A 17,984-nucleotide genomic window follows, 5' to 3' on the forward strand; every position below is an offset into this window, starting at 1 on the left:
AAAATATTTACTTGCTAGTCAGCAGTATGACACAGGTCTTGGCTTTCTCTTTAGAAGACTATTTGAATTCAACTGTGGTTCTAGCAAGTTTATATCTAAATGCAACTTGAAGTTTGGTTTTGCTACAGCAGGAGCTGGCAAACTTTTTCTTAAAGAGCCAGATATTTTAGGCTGTGTGGCCCATATGGTCTGTCACAACAACTTAACTCTGTTGTCATAGTGCAAAAGCAACCGTAGACAATATGTAAATTATGGGTCTATCTGTGTTCCAATAAAACTTTATTTACAAAAACAAGCAGTGGTCTTGGCTGTAGTTTGCTAATCCCTGTTCTACAGTCTCAGGGGCAGAAAAATCGACTGGTAAAACTGATTTTATAAAACTACATCATGAGTTCACACAGAAATAAACTGTGTTTTGTTTGCAGGGAGAAAATGCTTATGAATCATGACTTCACATACCTGAGAATGTTCAAGTTTACCCTGTGTGAACAGGTCACATCACCAATATCTAAGACAGAGCAGGAAAACACTCTCCCTTACATAATTGTTACGACATAACAGGGGATGTGTTAATTTATATAGGCAAAATTTACAAGGTGACCTGCAAAAGTAAAATACCAGGTTTTAGCAACTTTAGCAATAAATACAGAAACCCAAACCTCTCTAACACCAACCATCATTTCTTCCATACATTAAGCTAAATTAATTCAGATAAATGTCAAGGTTTCCTGGGAAACGTCATTGGCCTTCCTGGGAGAGCTGTTGTGTTTCCATGCAATCCAGCTGGTTTAGACCAGCAGACCCTCTGCCATTCATAACCTGTTAAATTTCCAGGAGGCCGGAGTACCTAACTCTTTGGGTTAATATAGTTCTGATTGATTCTGGGATGGGACAGAGATTGCTCATCAATATAAATGGTCTAATCAGGCCAAGATCAGATCTATCATCCCTTAAAGTCTATCCTAGTAAAAATGTTCCATTCTGCAATAGTCAGCCACCTTGCTAAATTCAGCTCCATGTTAGCTATCAGGTGTTCAATAGCAGGCTGGAGCAAAGAGCCGGCCCACAAGGATCAAGCAAGTGCCTTTTTAAAAACTAATCTTAAGAAATTCCTCTGCATGGCTTTGCAAAGTAAGCAAAAACCATGCCAAATAGTAAAAAAGGCACTTACTTGACTCCCACAGGCCAGCTCCACACTCTAGCAGCTAAGATGTCACTGGCATGGTACATGGAGAGTGAGGTGGAAACGATATCTTGCCAACCACTGTAGGAATGGTCGTGAAAGACCTAAAAGAATAGACAAAAGTCAAGTCAAAGTCAAAGGTAAAGGCCCTCCTGAGCCTGCTGACATGGGTGCCTCAGCATATAATGCCAAAAAAGAAAAGAAACTCTGAAAAGATCTTGTTTGGTCATTCTTAGCTGCTAGTTATTACAGTGATGCTTAAGACAAGAGGGCACTTTTAAAAGAATATAAGTTATGACCTAGAATAAATCTGGATTGGTTATGAGAAACTCTGAAATATATATTTTTTTCAGAGAAAGAAAGTATTCAATCTTTGATAACCACATGGCAAGCTCATATGGATGTAAAAATAGAGAATCTGAAGCAACAACTCATAAATCAATACTTCTAGAAATAGTTTTAAAGAAGGGAAATTTGTTTTCACCCCATCTCTATGCTTCCAGCATTTAAAAAACAGAACCCTAATAAACAATGAAGAAATAAGAAATATCTTTAAAAACTTAAGGGGACCCTGGCAATAGAAGTCTCAGGATATCCAGGTTCATTCAGGAAACTTCACTAGTTTCAGAAATAAGCTTACAAAACTTAGAAATTTTGGTGCACTAAAAAAAGATCCGATTCACTTGCCTCCCACACAACTCTCTGGGGATTAGGAGTTCTGTTTCAAAATGCTTGACTCTTGGCAAATTAAATCAGACTTCAAAAATAATAACAATAACAATTTTAAAAAGCCTGTTCACATACCACTACTCCTCTCCCCACACCTACACTATTCATGGGTAAAAAAATGGGTGTGATTTGCAAGATTGGCAACAATAGCGAAAAAAACAAAAATCACTCTTAACTAGCAATAACCTCTCTCCTCCTATCTAATCATTCCTAGCAAAAAAGAAAAAAATCTCTTCTTTTATGGTCTGTTCAGCACCCTTTCCCTCAGAACCACAACAGAAGAAACAAACAGGCAGTTGAGTTTAATCATTCTTGAGGCACCACAAGCTAAGAAGAAAAATCAAAGATAATTTTTCATTCTAAATAAGTTTTAGAGAAAAGACTATTCTTGAACAATCTCCTAACTCTAATTAATATGCTTAAAGTTCGGTCACTTTTTTAACAGACAGTCTGGTGATTCACATTGCCCAGGCTTCAATTAATTAGAATGGGATATTCACTGTCAATAGCATATCTGGCCAGACTACATCTTGGGTGCCTAACTCACATTTTCTTCTTAATTTTGGCTTCTGTTTGCCCTGCTTTAGCTACAGTCCCTGGAAAGCATCCCATTTATTAGTGTTTCCCTTGCTGCTGCAGCATTTCTGGTTAATGCACTATAGCAAATCATTTGGAGGGACAACCTGAATAAAGCTCTGTACTGTGTATTCTCAAAATTTTTCAAACCGTTATTAAAGATGTTGCAAATAAAAGAAAACTACATGAAACTAGGAAGAAAAAAATACTTATCAGAGATTACCTTTTTTCTTTTTCTTTTTTCTCTTTCCAAATAACCAAACAAAGAAGAAGTAAGTTAACTAAAGGGGCTGTCATTCATGGTTCCATGGTTCTGGCTTTTTTTTTCCCTTCTTTTTTTGCTGAGGAAGATTCTCCCTGAGCTAACATCTGTGCGAATCTTCCTCTGTTTTTTAGTATGTGGGCCACCAGCACAGCATGGCCGCTAAGACAGTGGTGTAGGTCCACGCCCAGGAACTGAAGCTGGGACTCTGAAGTGGAGTGCACTGAACTTAACCACTAAGCCACCAGGGCTGGCCCAGAGATTTCCTTTTTAAAATTATGACCACAAAGTAAGAATATACACTGGCAAGTACACATATGAAACTTATTAGTGACACAAATAAGTTTCACACCATCTGCCTCAAAAAGAAGTACCTCCCCTCATTCACAGAACTCGTCTTTCCTTTGCTCCATAAAACCACGATACAATTCAAGAACAGGTTTTTTTTACCATATAAGGCACATATCCTTTTATAAAATAAAGCAGATAGTCCCAAATTGCAAATTATTCCAAACACAGAAAAGAAACAATGAATAAATACCAACAAGTTTCCATCCATAGCTAGTCTGCGCTTGAAACATCTTAGAATTTTGGGCCGGCCTGGTGGCGCAGCAGTTAAGTGCCCACGTTCTGCTTTGGGGGCCCAGGGTTTGCCAGTTCAGATCCCGGGTGTGGACATGGCACCACTTGGCATACCGTGCTGTGGTAGGTGTCCCACATATAAAGTAGAGGAAGATGGGCATGGATGTTAGCTCGGGGCCAGTCTTCCTCAGTGAAAAGAGGAAGATTGGCAGCAGTTAGCTCAGGGCTAATCTTCCTCAAAAAAAAAGAAAAAATCTTAGAATTTTAATAATGTAAACCAAGCTTTTGCTGAGGCAGCTCAGTCATGAGCTCACTATACTACAGCAGATGCTATTCTGCACTTTGCACAGGACATGTTCATCTGTGTAACGAAACATTACTCTTCTCCACCTCCACTTGGGAATGCAAAGGGTTTTCCCAGGAATACAATAAAGGAGGACATTCCACACCAAAAAAGGAAACTGGCTTTTTTTCAAAGTCAAAACAACATTCCTAGTCTAACTTTAAAAATGACATAATATATTCCTCTTTCCTGTCCCCCTAAAATGTTCAGCTCAAGAGACTTTCAGTCACAAGAAAATGGTTAAATATGTGGAACAGAAAGTGAAACATCACAAAGTAGTTAAAAATGAATGAACCAGAAGCACATGTATGAACTACATAAATGTTTTTTAAAGAATTAAGCAAAAAGAAGAAATTACATAAGGGTACATACAGTGCAATATCTTCTAAACAAGGTTTAAAACATGCTTACAATACTAAATGGGGTTGACTGATAGATATCAAAAGCATAAACACACATGGGAGTGGTAAATACCAACGTGAAAAGAATGTTACTTTTTGGGAGAGAGGGCAAAAATAGGACTGAGGAAGGATACTTGGGGCGAGAATTATAGCTGTAGTGTTTAATTTCTCAAGCTAAAGAAAATACATTATTCTACTTGTTTTTATAGACATGATATACTTCATAATTTAAAAAGACTTTTGCCCTTGTATGTTGGACTGAACACAATGTAATTTCCTCATGAAGGACCCCCTGCCCCAAAAAACCACTCTGGTGATGGGATGGCCTTTCCAAGTGAGCTTCTTTGAAAGCCTGCTCACCAGTAGTTGTCTTCTGTCTTTTCTTGCAGGAGTGCTGCTACTTTCTGATGCTGGCTGTGAGGTGACCTTTGGATCCATAACTCAGAGCCTCAGCTTGTCTCTACTTTTAATCTTACCAAGAATATTTGTTTCAGGGAAGAAATCTATTATAGTTCCCTTTCATTTTCCCCCTTTTACTGCAAAAAGCTCTAGCAATCATTAAAAAGAAAGCCATTATATATTTAAAGCTCACCTGACTTTGTGGCACTTGGCCCAGTTATATACTTGATTTCATTCTGAATCAAACACCAATGCAGAACGAGATATTAAAACTAAAGAAAGTACTGACTGCAATTCAATTCTCCATTTAATAAATGAACATTCCCAAGTTCTATAATACATTATACTACAATTCTGTTTTACCATCTCAACTGTGCTTAGATAACATTTTGTTTTGAAGCTTAAGCCAGTGCTGGAAATGAAAAAAAAAGAAAGATTTCATTTTCTTTGGGGTTAAAACAAGAATGAAATAAAGAAACAAAACTGAATTATGAACATGCATACATATAATGAGACATTCACACAGAGTACACCCTTGGAATCCCCTCAAAAATGAAAATTAAAAAATCACTACCACCTCATCACGATCAGAAAACTCATTTGTCTATTCAGCAGCTTCTAGCACTGTCACTCAAGGATCAGGGAAAGAAGGGCAAGAAAGACAAAATGACAGAGACAGATATAATCTGGTATTCTCCTGTTTACAAAAGGAAAGTAATTCTATCAAAGGGAAACCAAAAACTCTCAATCTTCTCATTAGGTTTTTACTATTTCTTCCACTCCATTCAATCTATCTTTAAACACTTCTTTAAAGTATTCTGACATCTATACTCTGTTTTAAAATGAAAAATAGGTTTTCATCACACTTGGCCACTCGCCACAGCCCTGCTTCATGGCAGCTAGCAGAATCCTGGCAGTGCAAGATACAGGATACAGTGGGGACGAATGGAAATATAGGAGACTAATTCCAAAATAAACACCTCCAAAAATCTGTCATCTTTGGAAATATATATGCGTAGGGAATCTAGAGTTGGCAGCACCTCTTTCAAATAGTTCCTTTCTCTTTCCTGCATACCCAGTCCTTCACCGTCCCCGCTTCCCCACCTGCTCCAAGTACTTGCCAGGTAGATGCATTGTGTCCATTTCTTAAATTACTTATAACTTACTTTTGTATTATAATACCTAGAAGATTGAAGAATATGTGTTTTCATGATTAGGAATGGCTAGTTTGTTTGATTTTTTTAAAAAAGATAAAGACCATGATACATATAATGCTCAATATTTCCTAAAGGGAATCAAATATTACGAAAATGAAAAGTTAAAGAAAATAAAGTCAAAGAAAATTACTCAAAAGTATTCCTCTAACTAATGAACATAATGTTAAGAGGTTTTGCTTTGGAAGAGTATAATACACAGAACATACTCTTCCAAACAAAGATTTGCTGAGTGCTCATCATGCTGTATGCATTTTTTCATATTGCTGTGCAAATATTCCAGATTCTGATGGTATGAGAGAGAAGAGGGGAGGCAGGCATCTGATTTGATACATAAACTTAAAAATCATTTAAAAACAATTAAACCAGGTCAGCACATTTTTATATATACAAATGGAGGCATAGAAAAGACAACAAAGAAGCATATTTAACATGACTATAAAAAGAAACACACAAAGAGGGTCAATAAACAAAGTTTCAGTGCCTGAGTAATAGTCAGACAAGCCTTGAATTGAATTGCCTTTCTACCTGGTACTAGCTGAATGATAGGTTACATCCAATCACCAAGTTCTATCAATTCTACTTCCTAAATCTCCATTCTCTCTATTCCTTTTTCTCTATCCCCAATGCTATTGTTCTAGTTCAGGCATCTTTTGCCTGGTCCATTAAAATGCCCCTTACTCCGGCCCCAGGGCCTAGTGGTTAAATTCAGCACACTCTGCTTCAGTGGCCTGGGTTCAGTTCCCAGGTGCAGACATACACCACTTGGTGGCAATGTTGTGGTGGTGACCCACATACAAAAGAGCGGAAGACTGGCACGGATATTAGCTGACAGTGAATCCTCCTCAGCTATAGAAAAAAAAAAAAAAAAAAGATGCCCCTTAATAGTCTCTCTGCCTTTCTGGTACCATCCTCTCCAATTTGACCTTCACGTTGCTGCCAACATGACCTACCTAAAAGCACAAACCTGATCATGTGATTCCCTTACTTGAAATGCTTCAAAGGCTCACCTATTGACCAGCAGTATTTTTCCAAACTGTGGCTTAAATTGTAGAATCAATTTAAGTGGGTCCCAACCAGTACTTCTTTGGCAAAACAGAAAGGAAAATATGTATGCCTCATACATAGTAAAAATATTGTTCCATGAAACTTTTCTTAGTTTTACCCATACATGGGCCTGCTAGGTCATGATATAAAATGTATTTCTACTGCGAGTTGAGTTTAAAGAAAACCACTAACCACCATAGTAAAATTTCAACCCCCTTACAAGTCGATTCACAGTCTGACTCCCTCCCATGGCACAGTGGTTAAGAGGCAGGCTTTGGAGTCAGTCTGCTTGGGTTTATACAACAGGTATGTCAATGGCTAGCTTTGTGATCCTGGGCAAGTCATTTACCAGTTGTGTGTCACTTACCAGCTGTGATCTTGGGCAAATCACTTAACCAATCTGGAGGTAACCCAGTTTCACTATCTGTAAAATGAGGATAAAAACAGTATCTACTCATAGGATATTACAAGAATTAAGTGAGATTATCTATGTAAACTGCTTGGCACATGGTGAACTTGATAAATATTAATTATTATTGCTATCATTATTACTGTTCAGCCCCATCTCCAGCTATTCTTGCCCATACTCCAGTTGTAACAAACTACTGGCTGTTTTTCAAATACAGCTTACTACCTCATATTGTCACGTCAGATCTTGGTGCTGCCTGGAATGTGGACCTTACTTTTCCAGTTCCCTACACATTGTATTTCCTCGTATTTCAGCTTATGCAAGGCCTCTCCTGTGAAGCCTTCCCCAACTCTCTCATGTAGGTCTAAGTGCTGCCACTGAACCTCCATAGGAAAAAAAAAAAGCACAGCCAGTTATAGTCTTGTTTGTCAATGTCTCCTGGCCACACTATGAACTCTTAGGACCACCTCAGAGGCATCTGTCTTTCCCAGCACAGCATCTCACAAAGAGTAGGAGTTTGACATTTTCTGAATGACTCTAAACTTAACCTTCTAGGTCTTCGTTCTCTCATCTGTACAATGGGGGTAGTAGTTTGCCTGCAGCGTTATTATGGAGTACACTACAGACAACGTTATAAAACTGCCTGATATAGAAGCATCACTCAATAATTACCAGGTCTACTGTGTGGGACTTTTTAGAATACTAAACTAAATCACAAAAATCCCTAGGAAGCAATACCTTAGACCCTTATCAGCTAATACCTGGAGAGGAGGGTAGAGAAAGCGATTTAAAAAATGTAGTCAGTGGGGAAGGATAGTGAGATCCCTTGAAGAAAACTGCCGTAGATGCTTGAGAAAGAAACATGGCTAAAGGAAAAGAAGATGAAGGGAAGGAGGACCCACACTAACACTTAGCATGGTATAGGTTTATTTCTAGCCAAACCGAGGCTTAAATCTCAGCTCCAAAATACTGTCTCATCCATCTTTGCAGCCCTAGCATTAAAACAGTTTACGACACTTAAGAAGAAGTGAATCTATCTCATCCTCAAATTCCTCATCTATAAAACTGGGATAATAATACCTCTCATGCAGTTATGGTGAGAGTTAAATGAGGTAACACAATTGTCCTCAGATCTTGGATGATTTCTTCTATATCTACTCCTCTATTTATACAAGTCAGGTAGTTCAAGCTAACTTATTTGCTCTCCCATTATTCGACAAATTATCAGTTGCATTAACTTTCTCTAAAGTTTAAAGTAGATATTAAAATTCTTAAACATCCTGTAGCTCCACTTACTAGAAATAAGTAAGAACTACAAAGTAGGCCTGTCTTAGAAGGCAAAAAGGAAGTTTAAAGGATCTTGTAACCTATGAGGTAGTATGGTTTAAGAATGTACACTTGAGCCGGTCCTCTGGGCAGCCTCATACACCTAATGAGCTCCTCAGCAATTTTCTGGTGATTATTACAAGTGCTCCTCCCCAAACAATAAAGTAGACAACAAATAGTAAGAAAAAACACATAAAAACTGGAAACTTTAGTAACAAACCATAAAAGGTAAACATCCCTCTCTTCTAGGTTAATAAATACTATTAACGTCATTAAAGAACCTTTGGAAAAGACTCATTTTTAAGAGAGATGTCAAAGTGCAATGTCATTTTATCCAATTATTCTAGAACTGCATTAAAAAAGCTCAGTTTTATCATGCTATTAAACCCAGTTGGTGATGTAATTTAGCAAGTTATATTTTTATCAATAGAAAAGATTCAAACCTGTAAAGTTTATGGGTTAATAATTCACTAAACTTATCAAAATTTCTTTGCTTGAAGTCAACTTTCATTTTTATACAGGTTGTCTCACTGCAAGCATTTAACAAAGTGCAGTGAACTAAATAAATGGACTGTTTTCCTTTTTGCACAACCTGCAGAGGGCAGGTTTTTTAACAGGTGTCATCAAGCTTATCTAAATCAGGGAGTAATTATTCAAGAGAGAGTTTGAGTTTAGGTATTTACTAGAGGAATTTGACCCCAATTCACTTTTTAAATCCAGTCTCAGCTTAACTGTTTAAAAAATGAAACAAAGAATTATGTAATTTAGTAGAAAAAGAATTGAATGGGAAAATCAGCAGATATGTGAGCCATTTTCAGCTGTGTAGTAACTTGCTGGGCTACTAAGGAAAAAGCCATTTGATTGTTCTTGCACTCTTATTTCCTTAACCTAAGGTCTTCTCAACCTCTAAATTCCAGGATTCTTTTAAGTACACATCTTCCATGGTAACATCTTAGTTTTCCTAATAATAAGTTATTCCAATAATTCTAAAATATCCCTGAGCCAAGGTATGGTATTAGTCAGCCACATAAAGAATAGAGTATTCCCCTGTACTGAGTGGCTATCTCAGGATCTTAAAAGGTAATCTTAGCCATGATGTGGCAGGCATCCCACATATAAAGTAGAGGAAGATGGGCACAGATGTTAGCTCAGGGCCAATCTTCCTTAGTAAAAAGGACGATTGGAGGCAGTTGTTGGCTCAGGGCTAATCTTCCTCAAAAAAACACAAAGGTAATCTTGCCCTTAATCACACACACAAAAAACAAAATTGTGTAGTTTTTAAGTAAATGCACAGGGGTGCAAAGCTAGAATATAAAAAGAAATAAAAACAACATCTCAGCAGTTATTCAGATAACTAAGTGCTGAATCAATGAAGTGCTATTGCAGAAGGCCATGACCACTCCTTGATTTCAACTTCAAACATGGGGAAGTCCCAAAACCAAATTATAATTTATATTCAATTTATTGTCTTTGACATACACTATTCTTGATGTTGCATTTTCTATTTCGATTTCCTCTTGGAGTAGGGTTCCATGAAGCATAAAATAGAGCTTCTTGGGACTTAGTAAAGCTCAAATAATCAGAATTTGTTGAATAAATCCAAATTTACTCATTCGAATATTTTATGGGTTTCAAAATAAGCAAGATTTTAAGATAAACAAACGGATAGTTGTTTCCTTAAAAACAAGTCTGCTCTGCATTATTCCCAATAGCCAAGATATGGAAGCAACCCAAGTGCTCAACAACTGATGAATGGATAAAGAAGATGTGGTATATTTACATATACAATGGAATACTACTCAGCCATAAAAGACAAAATCATCCCATTTGCAACAACATGGATGGACCTTGAGGGTATTATGTTAAGTGAAATAAGCCAGACAGAGAAAGACAAACACTGTATGATTTCACTCATATGTGGAAGATAAACACATGGACAAAGAGAACAGATTAGTGGTTAACAGAGGGGAAGGGGGCTGGGAGGTGGGCATAAGGGGTAAAGGGGCACATATATATGGTGACTGACAAACAATAATGTACAACTGAAATTTCACAATGTTATATACTATTATGATCTCAATAAAAAAATTTTTTTTAAGACTTCTGAAAATCTAGTTTGGAAAGTAAGTGTTATATCGTAAGTGAAGAAAAAAATGAATTACAGAGATCCTTTTTGTCATTCTTTAATCTTTTCATTTTATTCAAATATGAATAAGCTTTTACTTACCAAAAAAAAAAAGTCTGCTCTAAACATATTTATCCAGAACCCTCAAAATCTTAATACTATAGTAGACTAAAACTACAAATCTAGAATCTGATTCAAACTTGTATTTCTAATAATCTGGGTATTTATCATACTTTTGCTGTCTTTGGACAGAAAGCTAGTACCACTGTAGAGCTAATCCAACAGTACCCACTCTCTCCATCAGTCTACCACAAAGAAGTGTAATAACAACCAAAGACAGGACTGGCAAAACCAAACTTAAAGCAATTACCCAAATGTGGCTACCTGAGCAACAGGCCATTTAACAGGTCAAACCAGAGGGGGAAAAGGAGTGTATCTTTCTACTGGCAAGCAGATAATAGGTTGATTATTCAATTAATGTTTGTCTGAGTATCACCTATGTACCTAGCACTGTGCCAGGCTCTATTAGACCCACAAAGGTAATAAGATACACAATCTTTGTCTTATCTCTCCAGTAAGATAAGGTGCCCACAAATGAACATTTAGACAACACAACAAGTCAATCTGTGTCTTAAAAATAATAAATCCTATCAGAATTCAGAGAAGACAGAATGGAACAATGAAAAGGGATTAAGAGACAGGAATCTCACAAATTAAGATTCAGACTAGGATTTCTCCTTGAATCCACCTCCATTTGAAAGAATTTTAATCCCAGATGTCGTTAACCACAAACATAACCTAACAAGTCACTTTCCTCAGTTCCCATTAGGTCTGTTTCCCCATCCATAAAGAGAGGATGTTCAATGCAAAGCAGAGTCATAGGTCATAGCCTCTAACCTACAATGGACTTTAGAGGTTAGAGGAGTGATCAAAACTGAAACTCAGCTACAAGAACTACATAAATGTTTAGTATGAATATATGGGACATTGGCTTAAGTACAGTAGAGTATTTGTGCTGGAGTGGATCTGGCAAAGTAAGACTGGACCAGACCATGAGAAACCCAATTAAAGAACTGGGACTTGCCTTTGTGTCAGGCAATGTAACCTCTTAAAACATTCAGGTTAAACTGAAATTACATCGCTGCCAAAGAACTACAACGTGTAAAGTAGAGAAGGACAGCCACAAACTATAACAGTACAATGAAAGACTTAAGCAAGAGATTTAGTAAGTCAGCATAGCCGTTGACCACCAGGAAATGCCAACAGTCAGGCTGTCATAATCAGAGAAGAGACAGTCTGATTTAGCACAGGAGTTATTCAGCTCACAATGAAAGGCAATTCCCCCTCAAAGAATCATCCTTGAAAATAGCAGCCACCTTCACTAACCACACAGAAAGGCATGCAACAAACATTTTACATCAGTCTCACAGTCACAAGCTGAGAAGCAATAACAGGTTCTTCACACAAGAAGGGAAAAATTACACTAGATGGTGCTAAAAATATTGAATGAGCCCCTGCACCTCTACCCCTATTTACTCAGTTGAATGATGTTTTAAGCGGCGGGCCAGGGGAGGAGTATGTTTATAACTTTGCAACCACATGTAGCTGAACTTAAGTTCCCAATTAGCTGAACTTCTGTATTGCTTTGGACTCATTCTCAAAACATGGAAAAGATGGATTTCAAAAAACATGCCTCTCGAGCAAAAAATTAACCAGTACTGTAATTGGTCATGCCCCCCTGGTTCTAATTTACCATTCCTACTATAACAGAACAAAAGTGGCACAAGCCGGACTTGTGATCTAGTCCAATGCAGAGTGCCATCTGCTGCACATACACAGGATGTCTCCTATGCAGGATTCAACCTCAGAGTCTCTCAGGGACCTGTAGAAGAGCAAGTTGTTTGTTCCCATGTTTGCCTAATGCATGTGTCTCAAATCAGCATCTACTTAAAGGAGAATTTCCATTCAAGGGGTTTTGAAATACTAACGCTTTCCTAATACTATAGACAGTACTTCTATAAAGGAGGAAAGAGATGTGAAGGGGCAACTGCACTTTATAAAGATCACAGCAAGGGAGACGCTATCTGGGGTGGGTGGGAGTCCCAAAACTGTTACATATCAGCTGTGTAACCTTGACCAAGTCTCTCCCCTTTCTGGACCTCAATTTCAGGCATAAAATGCCAAGAGTTAAATCTCTAAGAGATACCTTTCAAAGTGAGTCTTGTGAGGAATCAAAGAATAACAGATGGAGACAGCTGTATACATGATGGCTTCAACAGAAAAAGAAAAACATCAGTTTACAATCAGGCACAAGTTTCTTCAAAATCCTACAATTCTAAGTGCATTTACAAGTCACCATTCCTATGATAACACTTCTGCCCTTCAGAAATAACACTTCATTTTAATTGTGCTTTCAGTTACAAATTCAGCACATCACTTTTACCCACCTCAGAATAGCACAGAACACTTTCATGAAGTACCCACACAGGGAAGACACTCACAGCCTGACAGATTCGCATAGTGGAAAATATACAAGACACAAATTTAAAAATGCCAAACGAACACCACACCCAAATAGTCTTACAAACTAACTGTGCAAAGTCAGAAGATAGCTTATCAAAATACAGAGACAAAGACAACTTGGGAAGTCTTTAAACAGTTTGAGGGAGAGGGCAATGCAATTAGATTTGGAGGTGGCCTTATTTTTTAAAAAGAACAAAACACATAACTGGAGGCTATAAAACATGCAAATCTAAATTGAACTGTGGAAAAGCTCGGCTCTCATCCAAAAGCTTCAGCAAAGCAATATGTCAGTATGCCCAATATGAAGAAGTATAATTTTCTCACAAGGATAGGGTCCATACCTATGACTAATAGTAACAATACCATCTTACATTTATAGAGCATTAGTTCTTTTCATAGCTCTTTCAGACACTTAATTTTATGTTGTCATTCTTCTTGGGGTATACTCTCTGAAAATCTCCAGTTCAGTTTCCTCTCAAGAGATTTGTGACCAGAGCAAGACAGGTGGAAGTATTTATTGGGAGCTGATGGGACTTGTTTCTCCTATCAGGCTGTCTGCTGTGATTCTCTCATTACCACACTATACAACTTAGCCCTAGGAAATAGAATCAACACTCTTTCTCTCAGAGTTGGCCATAGACCAACATGTATGGGTCTGGAAAGTCTAAGGGAAGAGAACCTGCTGACTTGTTAGGTTTAGAATTCCATGCCAAGTTGATCTCTTGCAATTGAAAAAAGAAATCAGAACACCTCCCCTCGCCCCCCGCCCCCCGCCCCGGTTGTTCAAATAGAAACTCCCGTTCGTTGCCAGCCAATGAAATCCAGCAATAACTGGTTAAGACAACCACCAAATCCCCGCCTCTGAGAACAACTTGTCACATCTGCTTTCCCTCTGCCTGCTGCCCACCCTTCCTTTTTCAGGCACGCGTGAACAAGCTTATAAACTAGCCCTCCAAAAGGACCACCAAGGACCTTTAAGGACCTGAGGGGATGGAGCTTGCTTCCTGGAGCAATGCAGCATCCATTGCAAAGGAGCTGTTCCCCATGCCCACACACGCAGGAAGTCACAGAGGGGGATAAAGTTTGATTTTCCTTCTCGCTCGTTGGCAGAGGGCTAAGAGAAGACGAAGGAGCGGCCCCGCTGGGGTCCTGGGTTCCTCTCAGCGGACAGTTGCCAGCAGCATGGCACTGCCACTCTCCTGACACATACAAAGGCAGCCGCGGCAACTCAGGACACCCCAACCCGCTCGGAGGAGGAGAGAAAGGGGACAACTTGCATGGGGCTCAGTTCGGAAGCAATGGGGCAGAGCTGTTAAGAAGGAGGGACTGAGATGGGAGGCGGGTCAGTGAGAGGTTCAAGTCCCGTCCCTTCCCCGCCCTGGTGTCCCCGGTGCTGCGGGAACATCCCCGCCGTCGCCCCTCCTCCTCCTCCTCCTCCTCCTCTCGGCTTCCTCCGCCCTCCCTCTCTTCCTGGTCGCCGCCGCAGGCGCCTGAAGGGCACGGCCGCTCCCCGGCGCCTGGCAACCTCGGGAGCGGCCGCGAGTTGAGGTAACTCGCCCGCTGCCCGGCGGCCTGCCGGCCCGGGGCTCCCCAAGCCAGCGCCGCCCCGCCCTCCCCGGAGCCGCCGGGCGCGCTCGCTCACCGTCCGGTGCTGCTGCTGCTGCCGGTGGCGGCTGACGCCCAGCCCGGGGAAGCAGCCGGCAGTCAGCGCTCCGCAGCCGCCCGCGCCCCCGCCGCCGCCCCGGGAAGAGAGGAGCAGCAGGAGCGATCTACCTGCGGCGGCCGCCATCTCTCAACTGGAAACGGCGCCGACCCAGGCAGCGCAGCGGACGGCCGGGGCGGAGCTAAGACCCGCCACTCACCGGCGCCGGACCAACTGCCGCCCTTGACTGAGTTGATGAGGTGGGGCTTCCTGCAAAGCCCAATCGACAGGCGGGAGACCCACACTTGAGGCTGCCTGTCACTTCCAGAGTTACCTATTGTGGGACGTAGTCAATTACGGGCAAATTCTAGGGAACCGGTAATTGGCACCCGAGACCCTCAGAATAGCAGGAACAGAGATGGATATTCGATTTCGGCTAATCTTCGCCAAGGATAGAGCTTCGATACGGGTAACTGGAAAAATAGATATTTGTGCAAAGCTTTGTACTTCGTGAGTGTTCTAAGTTGGCAAAATAGACAGCAAATTAATAATCATAAACGAGGTACGCTGGAACTCTCAACGACACGCCCAGAGTTATCATTCATAACTGATGGTATTTGGATGTGCTGAAATTAACCCTACATTATGGAGTGATCTAAGCACTGTGATATGTAGAATAGTATAGGAGAGGTAGAATGATTATCATATCAAAGTACCAGAATGAGTACATGCCATCAGAGTGAATTAACAGACCTGTATACATTTCGAATACTCAACTCATTTTCACCGCACCTTTATATTGATATTCTTACACTCACCAGAAGCAACACTCTCTATTTTCTTACCATCTTTGACCTTGTGTGCACTTACTATAGAAACAGAAGATGTTGATAATATAGTAAAAATCATGTAAAGGTTATTTTATTGAATTTTCATAGTTTAGCTAAACCAGCCGTTAGAATATACTTTAAAATAACTCTTGATCATTTTCTCTTGGGAAATACTTTTTTCCTCAAGCTTATAAGGAGAGCTCATGAAAGACTGGGAAAGAAGGGAGATTTGGAGTTCCTGAATTTCCTTAGAAGAGGATTTCTTTGCTGTCTGCTTATTATTATGAGCTGGTTAATTCTCACACCTCCTTTTAAAATCTGGAGCAGGGAAACAATTTGGTAAGCAAATAAAAGTATTATCCTAAATTTTGGAAAACATCTTTGTAGTGTAGCCTTAGCTGACAAAGTTAAAACAAGCAACAAACACAAAACACAGATGACTTTATTGTGTCACTTGTTCTAACAACATCCTTTAAACTTTGACTGAAATGGTACTTTTTTGGCCAAGAAGGGCTAAATAATGAAGTGGAGCTTTTAGTTTGTTTAATCCTTCCTCCCCACCCTAGAACAGTAAAATGATTGGCTTCCCCAGGTGAGACTATCATGCTACTCACCCAAAAGGCATTTATTGCCCAACAGTGGAACCTGAGAGCTCAGGAGTAAGATGTGCCCCCCCCCCCCCCCATTCAACAGCTGCACACACTAATCTCCCTAGTTGGAAATCTGTGACATTCCTGGAGCAAGTTCACTTACAATCATTTTCCACTCATCTATATTTATCCCATCTGCATATTATGCATTTACCCATGCCGTGACATTTCCCCTTCTCTCTGGTCCCTTCACACCTTCTTACTAGGGTTACCGTGGATTTTAGTTTTGTTTTTATCTTCTGTGCCTTTGCCAAATCTGGCTATGAAACAGGATTGTGCCCTCCATCTCCATTTTACACTTTAAAAGTTCTACTGGAATTGCCTGTCCTCTATTTATCCACGTATGAAAATTAGAAGTTCATCCTGCAACACTGAGATTTAATTCTGTGCATTTGCAAAAGAACCGCAATACGTAGAGGCTTTTTTAAGTGCATAAACATGAAACTGGAGGGATTACCAAAAGCTTTCTTCTTATCTATTTGCCAAGATATGTCATCTTTTGTTTACTGAGATGAAACCACTGATGCACCACAGGTAGGCTGTGTGATTTGAAGATCTACTGACTAAACTGAGTTCTGATAATCCAGGGCCAGAAATTAATCTAAACAAATGTCAATTATCTCTTCACAGAGAAAATCCTTATCCATAGCTACACAGGATGTATCTCACATCAGCTGGTTGGCCAGGCCCCATAAGGAGAAAGTGTAGATAGCTCAACAGAAAGTCATCCTCATACCTAAAAAAAAAAAATTATATATAAAGGGAAATTATATACGAAGGAAAAGGGAATTAATATTCATGGAGTACTTGCTATGTCAGACACTGTGCTGAACACTCTAGAGACATTACATTTATAAAGGATGGCAGAGTAACCATAAAATTCTTAAGAACATCATAACTTTTGAGTGTAAAAAATTGAAGAAAACCTAAATGTCTTACAATAGGGAATCGGTTAAATAGAGACTAACCCTATAACAAAATGTTATAAAACCATTTAAAAAATTATCCCATATACACTTTTTTAAAAGTAATAATACAATATAGGTGATCCTTTTAAAGTTATATATGTATTGGGGCTGGCCTGGTGGTGCAGTGGTTAAGTTCGCACGTTCCGCCTCGGCAGCCCAGGGTCCACCAGTTTGCATCCCGGGTGAGGACATGGCACCACTTGGCAAGCCATGCTGTGGTAGGCATCCCACATATAAAGTAGAGGAAGATGGGCATAGATGTTAGCTCAGAGCCAGTCTTCCTCAGCAAAAAGAGAATTGGCAGCAGATATTAGCTCAGGGCTGATCTTCCTCAAAAAAAAAAAGTTTTAAAAATTAAAAAAGAAAGATATATATACATATAATTTACACAGTGATTTCTGGAAGAATAAACAAGAAAGCATTAACTCTGGGGAGTTTTCAAGGGTAGCCACCCTTTTGAATGGTTTAACTTTTTCCCACTTGCATGTTATTTTTATAATTATAAAAACATGGTCACTGAAACCTACATGGCTGCAGAATTGTTTTCTGTGCCAATCCTTAAAACAGGTTGATCCTTTTTTTAGCTAAAACTAATCAGAACAGATTTCCTGGAGCATGAAACCCTAACTAGGTTCCTACAAAAATGTACACTGAAGTCAGTTCCCAAATATGACTCAACCCAGTGGAGTATTTGCCTAAGCATTCCAGAATAGCCAGGGTAAGTGATACACAGAGTTCATTGACATTAGCAAGAAAACATGAAAGGGGTCTGCTA

General features: G+C 39.5%; 1 protein-coding gene across 1 annotated transcript in view; it reads right to left on the minus strand.

Moving 5' to 3' along the window:
• Positions 1–14,999, minus strand: part of MCU (mitochondrial calcium uniporter) — a 191,252-nt gene extending 176,253 nt beyond the window's left edge. The window contains exon 1 of the mRNA XM_046654736.1: positions 14,762–14,999. Within this exon, the coding sequence (XP_046510692.1) occupies positions 14,762–14,908 (147 nt within the window). The 5' untranslated portion in view covers positions 14,909–14,999. The remainder of the gene's footprint in view (positions 1–14,761) is intronic.
• Between the last annotated feature and the right edge of the window lie 2,985 nt (positions 15,000–17,984).

The sequence above is a fragment of the Equus quagga genome, chromosome 2, assembly GCF_021613505.1.
Source record: "Equus quagga isolate Etosha38 chromosome 2, UCLA_HA_Equagga_1.0, whole genome shotgun sequence".
Lineage (NCBI taxonomy): Eukaryota > Metazoa > Chordata > Mammalia > Perissodactyla > Equidae > Equus > Equus quagga.